The sequence below is a fragment of the Elephantulus edwardii genome, unplaced genomic scaffold (genome assembly GCF_000299155.1).
Source record: "Elephantulus edwardii isolate Elephantulus edwardi_28Jun2011 unplaced genomic scaffold, EleEdw1.0 scaffold00203, whole genome shotgun sequence".
Lineage (NCBI taxonomy): Eukaryota > Metazoa > Chordata > Mammalia > Macroscelidea > Macroscelididae > Elephantulus > Elephantulus edwardii.
This window is the reverse complement of record NW_006399953.1, coordinates 1,007,940-1,019,469: the sequence shown is the minus strand read 5'-3', so window position 1 is coordinate 1,019,469 and position 11,530 is coordinate 1,007,940. Positions and strand designations below refer to the sequence as shown.

General features: G+C 39.7%; 1 protein-coding gene and 1 pseudogene across 1 annotated transcript in view; both read left to right on the top strand.

The window, feature by feature from the left end:
* Positions 1–7,096, top strand: part of LOC102867368 — a 43,287-nt pseudogene extending 36,191 nt beyond the window's left edge.
* A 1,081-nt stretch (positions 7,097–8,177) lies between these two features.
* Positions 8,178–11,530, top strand: part of CCDC67 (coiled-coil domain containing 67) — a 141,089-nt gene continuing 137,736 nt past the window's right edge. Inside the window, exon 1 of the mRNA XM_006897180.1 lies at positions 8,178–8,253. Within this exon, the coding sequence (XP_006897242.1) occupies positions 8,225–8,253 (29 nt within the window). The 5' untranslated portion in view covers positions 8,178–8,224. The remainder of the gene's footprint in view (positions 8,254–11,530) is intronic.

The window sequence follows — 11,530 nt, the reverse complement described above, 5'->3', positions numbered from 1 at the left end:
AGCATGGTACTGGTACAATGACAGACACAGAATCGAGAATCCAGAAATCAGTCCATCTACCTACGGCCAATTGATTTTTGACAAGGAGATTAAATCAGTTAAATGGGGAAATGACAACATTTTTAACAAATGGTGTTGGCAAAACTGGAAAACTATCTGCAGAAAACTCAAGCAAGATCGACAACTCACTCCATACACAAAAACCAACTCAAAATGGATCATGGACCTAGAACTAAAACCAAGATCTATAAACTTCATTAGAGAAAAGCTTAGAAATCCTAAGTCTTCCAAGCATCCTGGAAAATCTACAACCAGGAGAGGATAAAATAGATTAACGGGACCTTCTAAGAATCAAATCCCTATGCATATCCAAAAACTTCTCCAACAAGGTGAAATGGGAAGCAACAGATTGGGAAAAAATATTTGGTAATGACATGTCAGACAAGGGACTGATATCTAGAATTTATAAAGTAATTGAGCAACACAACAAAATAAAGGTGAACAACCCAATTGAAAAATGGGCACAGGATATGAACAGACACTTCACCAAAGAAGACATTCAGATGGCCAATAAACACATGAAGAAATGTTCAAAATTCCTAGCTCTAAGAGAGATGCAAATCAAAACAACTATGAGATAGCATCTCATCTCAATCAGAATAGCAAAATTTTACACAACAGCAAACATCAAATGCTCGTGAGGTTGTGGAGAAACTGGAACCATTATTTACTGTTGGTGGGAGTGTAAAATGGTGCAACCACTATGAAAGGCAAAAACGTTGAAAATAGAAATACTGTTTGACCCAGCAATTCCACTACTGGAAATAAACCTTAAAGGAACTATAACTGCCACCTAAACAGATTTATGCACACTCATGTTTATTGCTGCTTTGTTTATAATAGCAAAGAGTTGGAAACAACCCAAGAGCTCATCAACAAAAGAACGGATAGAGAAGCTGTGGTATATTCACACAATGGAATACTATGCTTCATTTAAAAATAAGGAACTCATGAAATATTATACAAAATGGGTGACCCTGGAGGACATTATGCTTAGTGAAATATCTCAGTCATGAAAGGACAAATATTACATAGGGCCACTGTTGTAAAACGGAACTGACATCAAAGTTGAGGGAAGACTGAGAAAGAGGGGATAAACAATGTACACTGGATTGAAACAGATGAAGGAGAGAACTGTTTAAAAGGGATATATGATCAGGTATTATTGTCATGACATGAGTTCAGAATGAAGGCTGCACAGTGGAGTGGGCTTGGGGAAGGAATTATATAACAATGAAAGAATTTTTCTATTACTTTTCAAAGAGAAGTGCAAATTGGGAAGGAGGGGATAGGCAGGAAGAAAAGTGCAACAATGAATGAATGAAAACCCTAAGTCTCTGTAAACTTTCATTAAAATTAATTTTTAAAAGTTTAAAAAAAAACCCTGGCCTGTCAATAATTATGCTTAATATGGATGGACTAAAAGGCTTAATCAAGAGAAAATTAATAACAGAATGGATAAAAAAAATCAAAGCTCATCAATATGTTGCCTACAAGGGACACATCTAAGAAATGAAGAGAAAGATAGACTCAAAATCAAAGGCTGGAAAAAATATACCAAGCAAATAGTATCCACCAAAAAAGCAGGAGTGGCAATACTAATCTCTGATAAAATCAACTTCAGAATGAAATCCACCATAAAGATAAGGAACGGTACTATAAAATGATGAAAGACACAGTAATTCAAGAAGATATAACCTTGATCAACATCTATGCACCAAATGATAGACCTGCAAAACACATAAAGCAGTTAACAGAATTGAAGAGAAAAATAGACAGCACCACAAACTGGTAGGAGACTTTGACATGCTGCTTTCATCAAAGGATAGGTCAACTCAAAAGAAACTTAATAACGTTGCAGAAGATCTAGACTACACATTCATCCATCATGACCTTGTGGATGTATTGTGAGTACTGTACCCAACTAAAATTCAATTCACTTTCTTCTCAAGTGCACATGGTACATTCTCCAGAATTGATCACATATTAAGACACAAAGCAAGTTTCAACAAATTAAAAACCATAAAAATAATATAAGTATCTTCTTAGACCACAATGCCATAAATCTAGAAATTAACCACAAGAGGATAAAGCTTACAAAACCACCAACATGGAGGCTAAATAACACCCTGTTAGAACAAATTGGGTTATAGAAGAAAAAAGAATGAAATAAAAAAAACGTTCCTTGAAATAAATGAAAATGAAAATTCAATGTACCAAAACCTTTGAGATGTAGTTCTGGCAGTCCTCAGGGGGTAGTTCATAGAGTTCATAGCAATAAGCAAACATATATTAAAACAAAATAAAGCAAAACAAAATTAATGATCTTACTCAACCCCTTCATCAAATAGAAAAATAACATCTAACCACAGAGCCTCTAGAAGAAAGGAAATTATAAGAACAAGAACTGAAATCAGTGAGAGAGAATACAGAAAAATAATTCAAACCATCAATAAAACTAGGAGCTGGTTTTTTTTTTAAAGGATCAATAAAATTGACAAGCCACTGGCAAACTTAACAAAAGAAAAAAAGGAGAAGAAACAAATAACTAATTAATGATTGAGGTGACATCACAACAGAACCAGATGAAATTAAATCTATAATATTAGAATATTATGAAAAGCTCTGATAAGTTTAAAAACCTAGAGGAAATAGACAAATTCCTTGAAACTCATCCCCTACCCAGATTGACAAGGACAGAGGTAAAACACTTGAACAGACTCATCACAAAAGAATAAGTTGTTCAGGTCATAAGTATACTCCTCCACAAAAAGTATCCTGGACAAGATGGCTTCATGCCTGGATTATATCAAACATTCAGAGAAGATCTGTCACCAATTCTACTTAAATTATTTCAAAAAACAGAAAAAAAGAAGGAACACTTACAGAGACATTCTATGAAGCAAGCATAACCCTAATACCAAAGACATGACCAAAAAAGAAAACTACAGACCAGTATCTCTCATAGACATAGATGCAAAAATCCTTAATAAAATCTTAGCCAACAGCACACTAAAAAAAAAATCATCATGACAAGTGGGATTCATAATAGGTATGCAAGGATGGTTCAACCTAAGAAAGACAATCACCGTACTTCATCAAATTAACAAAGCAAATAACAAAAGCCTCTATGATCTTAGAAATTAATGCAGAAAGGACATTTGACAAAATCTAGCACCCCTTTCAGATTAAGATGCTCAGCAAAATAGGAATAGAAGGAAATTTCCTCAACAAAGTGAAAGAGCAAGAGCCAACATCATTCTCAATGGACAAAGTCTTTTCCTTGCAAACAAGGGCCAGACAAGGATGACAACTGTCACCACTTCTATTCAATATTGTATCGGAAGTACTTGCTAGAGCAATACAATAATAGAAGGAAATAAAAGGCCTCCAGATTGGCAAAGAGATGGTTAAACTATTGCTGTATGCAGATGATATGGTTGTGTACAAAGAAAACCCCAAGGACTCGACAAAAAAACCCGTTAGAGCTAGTCGACCAATTTAGTAGGGGGCAAGATACAAGATCAATATCCAACAGTCGATGGGATTCCTCTACAGTAAAAAAGAGAACTCAGAGAAGGAAACCAAGAAAGAAATACCATTTATAATAGTCAACCACAAATTGAGATACTTGGGAATAAACCTAACTAGAGACACAAAATACCTGTACAAAGAAAACTACAGAACAATTTCACAAGATATAGTAAAAGACTTAAATAGAACAATTTAAGTGCCCTGTTTATGAGTAAGAAGACTCAATATAGTGCAAAATACAATCTTACTAGAAGCAGTCTACACATTCAATGCAATCCCAATACAGATACCAAATTCATTTTTCAAGTTGATGGAAAAAGAAATTGTCAAGTTTATTTGGAGAAGAAAGAGACTCCCTAATAAGCAAATCATTTCTGAAAAACAAAAATGTAGTAGGAGGCATAGCACTCCCTGATCTCAAAACACATGGGTAGTAACCAAAACAGCATGCATGGTACTGCCACAATAACAGGCACACAGACCAATGGAATAGAACCGAGAACCCAGAAATGGGCCTATCTATCGTCAACTAACATTCAATAAAGAAATAAAACCTATCAAATGGGGAAATGACAACCTCTCCAATAAATGGTGTTGGCAAAACAAGATTGGTAAGGGAGTCTGGTCGCCTACTGGCAAAAAGCTGCACTGTAGTCCCTGAGGCAAGTGGTTCGAATCCATCAGATGCTCTACTGGAGAAGGAGAGGCAATCTCCTCCTGTCCAGTATGATCCAATTCGATGATACACACACTAAAATGAAAAACAAACAAACAATAAACAACAAACAGGATTGCTATCCACAGAAAACCAAAACAGGATCTGCATCTCATCCAAAAAAAAATGAACTCAAAGTGGATCAGAGACCTGGGAGTATAGCCCCAAACCATAAAGTTTAAAAGATACTCAATGGGACCAAGATTAAAGGCCTGTCTATAGTATAAAGAGACTGATGAAAACAGCCAGAAATCCACAAAGTGGAGCGGATAAAACTGATGAACTGGACTTTCTAAAGATTAAACCCCTGTGCTCATTAAAAACTTTTCCTATCAGGATGAAAAGAAAACCTACTGACTGGGGAAAAAACATTTGGCAATATCACCTCATATAAGGGTCTCATAACAAAAGTTTACAGAATACTACTTGGCCTCAAGAAGAAAAACACTGGTAATCCAATTACAAAATGGGCAAAAGACATGGAAAGACTTCACAGATGAAGACATTTAGACGGCCAACAGACACATGAAGAAATGCTCAAAATCATTGGCAATAAGAGAGATGTAAATCAAAACTACAATGAGATATCATCTCACTGCAGTAGCAGTGGCAAAGTTTATCAGGGCAGCAAGCAATAAATGGAGAGGATGTGGAAAGGTGGGAACTATCATACACTGTTGGTGGGGTTGCAAAATGTCGCAGCCACTCTAGAAGGCATTTTGGCATTTCCTCATAAAGTTGAACATAGAAACTCTATATAACCCAGCTGTAGGACTACTAGGAATATATCCCAAGGAAATGAGAACTGAGACACAAATAGACATTTGAACACAAATGCTCTTTGTAGCATTTTTCACCATTTTAAGAACATAGAAACAACCCAAATGTCCAACCACAACTGAATGGATTTGCAACATTGTGGTACATTCACACAGTGGAATACTATGCAGCACTCAGGAGCAATGGTTTAAAAAATACTATGCAACTTGGGAAAGACTGGAAAGCATTATGCTGAGTACACTAACCAGTCTCATAAGGACAAATACCGCATAAGACCATTGTTTTAAAACTAGAAGGATAACTAGTAAAACATCTATTGGGACCCAAGGGGGAAAGGGATGGTTTCAGAAGGGTGAGGATGGGTAGGGGCAAAATCATAGGGTTGCACAATTTGGTTGGTCCAGGGAAGGGATAAAGGATATGGGAAAGATCAGGCAGAGATCTGAAAAAAGAAAATAGTAATGGTGGAACTAGTCCAATGGTGATTAATTTTATAAAACATAATACATAGGAATGATTGTATGGAACAAAGCGAATGAAAGAAAGTGTATACACAATGTCCATGAATTTTGTGTGACAACCAATAGAAAAGAAAATTTTAAAAAATAACAAAACCCAAGATGTATATGAATGACTTCATGAAAAACCAACGTGCTTTTTTAAACTTTCGTTCAAATCACAAAAATAAATTTTTATAAAATAAATTTTTCAAATACAAAACTCAAATATTTAAGTCTTCTATTAAGAACATTAATCAGTAAAGAACGTCTTTCTGGACGCTTGTAGTCTTTTAAAGAATGATGTAAGCCAAATCAAACTGGCAAAAACTGGTCAGGATAGAGAACTTAAGAGAGCAATGAGTTTATGTTAATATAGGGGGCACAAATCAAGAGGCTGAGATTTTACACACAAGTAAATCAATGTCATTGAACTGTACAAGTAGAACTGTTCTGTTGTGCATATTTTTAGCAGCAAAAGTTATAATTTAAAAAGTCTCAAGCTTTTTAAAAAAAGTCTCAAGCTATACAGAATATCACATCCTTTCCTGTCATTTCCTTTATGAAACACGAAATCAGGACAGCGACAGAGCTTCTGTCATCAATTATTCTTGGAATTTGATGGACAGAATTTGGAATCAGTAACTCTGGGTTCCAGTCCAGTTCCTTCAGTTGAGGAGCTTTTTCCCTCTTTGAAAAGGAGACACACAGAGGCTCCACCATCAAGCGGACTAATGTGCCTTGTGGGGGAGAAAGGTACACAAGCTGCAGTCGGGCGAGGCCTGCGGACGGCCGGGCAGTGAGAGCGCCGGCCTGGGGCGCCGAGGGGCGTTTCAGCAGCTCATTCCACCTAGGGTCTTTCCTCCTCTTTCAGTTTCTCGTGGGGGGAAAGAAGGCCAAGGACTTTGGGTGTCATTTTTACTTTTTCCTCGTTATTTCGGTCGTTCATGCAGCATGCATTGCCTTGGCTCCTGGTGAACGGCGGACACGGGTTCAGGCTCCCGGGAGGCTCCTCCAGGTCGCGCCTGCAGTGGTTCACGTTACCGCAGCCAAGACCCGCGAGTCCGCCCGCGCCTTTGCCTTCCTCTGGGTCCCTCACCTCCACCTCCACCCCACCCCGAGTTCCGACCGCATCGCCATGGCAACAGATGCCACGCGGCGGGCGGGTGAGGAACCGGCGGGAGAGGCCGTGCGGCAGCGGAGCAGGGCGGCGGGAGCGCGGGAGCGGGAGCGGTGGCGGTGGGGCACTCGGGGTGGGTGGGCACACGGGCTGGCGGGCGGCCCCGCGCTCCTGCCCCGGGGCCTCAGACCTTCCCGGTCGCCCGCGCGGGGCAGCACGGAGAGCCCAACCCTGGCCTCCTCCCTCGGCCTCGGCCTAGAGAAGCAGGTGAGACCCCCTACAGGCCTGCAGCTCGGGGTCTGGGGGCGTGAAATGTGCGCGGGGCAGGGGCGCCGGGCCAGAGCGCGCGGTGGAAAGGCTTCTAGAGTTGGAAAGTCCGAGTTCACTTAGTGTCTCAGCTTCCCTGATCTTAAAGTGAGGAGTTGGAAGGAGTACCTTAATGATAAGGAATTTCGTTTCCAGCCCAAAGGTACATATTTTGAATCCACGATGAGAGAAAGCAGGGCATTCTCTTCCCGTGCTATTTACTGCCTCTGAAAACCCCCTGAAGGGTCAGCTATGGATGGTTCTCACTCATCCCAACCTTACTTAACTAAAACAAAGACACTTACTCATTCTTTCATCCTGTTGTAAGTTTTCCCTTCCCCAACTCTGCTCCTCACTCCTCCCCTCCACACACAGTTCCAGGATTTCCCTCAGATTCCTTTTATTTTGGGAAGTTTCCCCTATATCCTTTCACTATGCTATTTGGTTGACTGTTAGTGGTTTGAAGGAACTGAAATCCGTTTTTAGTGCTTTGTCCATTTATCCTCAAAAATGTTTTCCCCACATCCCACTAACACTTTGTTTTTAAGAAAAGCATTATTTCACACTACACAAGTACTAACACAGTTCGTTTTTCCAGATTATTGAGCCAGTGTCCCTGGAAGCATCAAGGAATTTCAAGATTTCTATTTTTAGACAATTCTTGGGCTCTCTGCCCAAAATTTCATAGTATTTTCATTCATAGAATGGTGAATTTACCAAATTCTTGAGTAAAAAATAATTTATCCAATAAAGGCAAACTATTTCATGCAGAGGATCACACTGGAAAAGGAAGCTTGAGAACAGCCAACGAAAAGTCATTTTGAGTAAAAATTCTTGATTACTCATTCCAGTGTACTCGGCATAGTACCTAGCCCCAAGTAAATAGTGAATCAATGTTTATTTCAGTCAGTATCACTACTTAACTCTTTGTATTCCAGCTCACTACTTAGCCAAAATCATGAATGCGTTGGGGCACCTCACCTTCATAAAAAGCCCAAGTTTCAGCATTTTTGTCTGAAAATGTTTTAATCTGAAAAGTAGCATCTGAGCTACTTCAATCAGAGAAACTAACACTAAAGGCTTTACCAGTAGCAAAAATATTTAGATGTTTTACAGGTTAATAAAGGTAAATGTTTTTGGACTCTGAATTGCTTTTCTCCCCCACCAGATTAAAAGTCAAGACCCCTAATCCAGATTCAGAAGTTTCTCAACATGGAGAACCAGGACCAAAATAAAATGGGGTAAGTGCTGACAAAATTCTGATTATAAGAGGTTGATACTTCAAAAACTCAAATTCTCATATCCTATTGTCATATTTTAGAAGGAGGAGTGGCATCCACTTCCATAATAGCTTGCCTTCGGAAACCCTATGAACCTGGAGAGAGGATGAGAGACACCCAAGCGTTGAGGACTCTCCTTCATAGGGTCGCTTTGAGTCGCCTGCGACTCGACGGCACTTAACAACAACAACAACAACAACAACAACATTGTCATATTGGTTCTGACTTATTAGTGATTGTCCACTGGGTTTCCCAACACTGTAAATTGCAACTGGAGGGATCTGTTCATCTTTCTCCCTGGGAGCCACAGGTGCAGTTTACTACAGGCTGCTCCACCAAAGCTCCCTGTGCCCCAAACTCCTTGGTGATACCTGAGTTTTGAAATGCAATATTAATAAAAACATGTGCCAGTTATTTTTCATAAGATTAAAAAAACTAAAAAAATCCATTTTCACTGAGTTGGAACTGGCTCCTACTCGACCTGCAAGCAGGTTTTCCAAGGCTACAAATCACATGGGAGCTGCTGGTACTTTCGAACTTCTGTTCCTTTGGATTGGCAGCCCAACTCCCTACCTACTTGGACACAAGCGCTCCCGTGAGAGCAGCATAAGATTTCTAGTGATTGTAATTAAGAAATTACGACATGAGTTTGGTTTTGCCCCTGTATGTGAAAACGGACATTTCCCAACATTTAATTACTTGGTTTAGTATCTAGGTGTGGCTGACACTACCACCTGTTACCACTACAGACCTGGTCCCACCCTTAGGTGCAGCATCTACTGGTCAGCTTGCTGTAGCAGGTATCCCAAATGTCCCTCTTCTCTTGGCCTTAATACTGAACTCAGCACTTCAATAGAGTCCCAAAACAGATCTAACTACACAAAACAGCAATAAGGATGGATACTAAACAAAAATTTTGTGTTGAGGTAAGGAATAGAATTTTAATCTCATTCTCCTTCCTACAGATTTTATCCAATTCCTTTTCCTAAATACTTGTCCACACTCTTCCCTGCCATCAGCACTAAGAAGTTTGACTATTTTGTTTGATTATCCCACTGACCTCAGAACCATGGGTACAGGTGAGTGGAGGTGTACTGTAGTGCCTCATCTTGACTGTTACTGAACTTGGCATAAGGCAGTCACCCCAGGTGTCTCACTTTCACTTCTGCTCAGATATAATTTAAGATCAATCAGCCACAAAGGAAGCTGCCCAAGTCTGAATACGTTGCTATTTTTGCTCCAGCTTCATACTTTTCTTTACAAAAATACCTGCTAGGTATTATTCTCATATTAAAAATTAAAATAAAAAAATACAAACCCTAAAAAAACAAGACTAAGTGTGTTACAGTCCAAGATCATGTAATGAAGAAATGCTAAAGTGGCTTAAATAAGATTGAGATATATCCTGATTTTCACATAATAGAATTAGAAAGACTTACTCCTTTTGATTTTACCTTAGAAGTGGTAAACAACACTTTTGTTCACTTTTTCTTGGCCTAAATTGAGTCATGAAACAACATCTAGCGTGCAAGGAAGGCTGGGAACTGGTCTTTAACGGGGCAGTCATTTGGACAGCTTAAGCATGTTGTTGTTGTTATGTCGTCAAATCTCCTCTGACTCATAGTCGCCTTAAGTACAACAGCCCTAAACCCTGCTCTATCCTGTGCCAATCTTATTGTCTCTGATATACCTACCCCCATTACCCCAGTCACTGAATCAATCCATCTTATCGAGAATCTTCCTCTTTTACACTGTCCCTCCACCCTCCCAAGCCTAACATCCTTTTCCAAGGACTGATCCTGCCTTGCAGCATGTCCAAAGTCAAACGAAGCCTCAGAATCCTTGCCTCCAAGAAGCTGCCTGGCCTCACCCTCTTCAGAATGAACTTGTTTGTTCTCTTAGCAGACTAGTGTATATTCAATATTCTTCTCCAGCACCACAGTTCAAAGGCATCAATTCTCCTTCTATAATCCCTAGTCATTGTCCAGCTTTCCAGTGCATAACAAGTAAATTGCAAAGGTCAATGCTTGTATCAGGCACACTTTAGTCTCCAGACAGACATCATTGCTTTTCAGTACTTTGGAGAGGTCTTTGACAGCAGAGTTTCCCAATGAAATTTGTCCTTTAATTTCTGGGATGCTGGTACCAAGAATGTTGATTGTGGACCCAAGCAAACTGATGCTGTCAATAATCTCAATCTCTTCACCATCTATCATGATGCTGCCAATTGACCCAGTGGTGAGTATCTTTATTTTTTTGATGTTGAGCTTCCATCCATATTGAAGGCTCCAGTCCTTGACCCTCTGCAGCAAGTGCTTCAGGTCTTCTGCAGTTTCAGCAAGCAGGGTTGTGTCATCTGTATAACACAGATTCATGATGAGTCTACCTCCTATCCTGATACCACATTTCTCCTCATAGAGCCCCGCCTCCCTGATAATCTGTTCCATATATAGATTGAAAAGATATGGAGATAGGACACATTTCTAGGTATACACTCTTCCCAATTTTGAACCATGCAGTGTTTCCTTGCTCTGTTCTCACGACTGTCTCCTGGTCCTAGTATAGGTTTCACATAAGCACAACCAAGTGTTCCAGGATTCCCATTCTCCTCAGAGTCAGCCACAGTTTGTTGTGATCCACACAGTCAAATACCTTTCTTTGCACAGTCAATGAAACACAGATAGACATTCCTCTGGTACTCTCTGCTTTTAGTCAAGATCCATCTAACATTAGCTATAATATCCCTAGTATTTTGGCCTCTTCTAAACTCAGCCTGCACTCCGGCAGTTGTCTTTTGATGTGCTGTTCCAGTCGTTTTTGGATAATCTTCAGCAGAATCTTGCTTCCATGTCATAGCAATGATACTGTTTGATAATTTCTGCACTCTATCGGGTCACCTTTCTTTGGAATGAAAACTAATATAGATCTCTTCTAGTCAGCTGGCCAGGTGGTTGTCCTCCAGATTTCTTGGCACAACTTGGTGAGTACACCCAGGGCAGTGTCTCTTTGTCAATATGTCAATTGGTATGCCATAAATTCTTGGGGCCTTGTTTTTTGCCAGTTCTTTCAGAGCAGCGTGAACTTCTTCCTTCATCACCAGTCTCTTGCTCATATGTTGTTTCATGAAATTATTCTGTGTCTGCCAATTCCTTTTGGTACAATGACTCTGTGTACTCTTTCCATCTTCTTTTAATGCTTCCTTAAGTATTGCAACTCAAGGCTTGAATTTGTCCTTCAG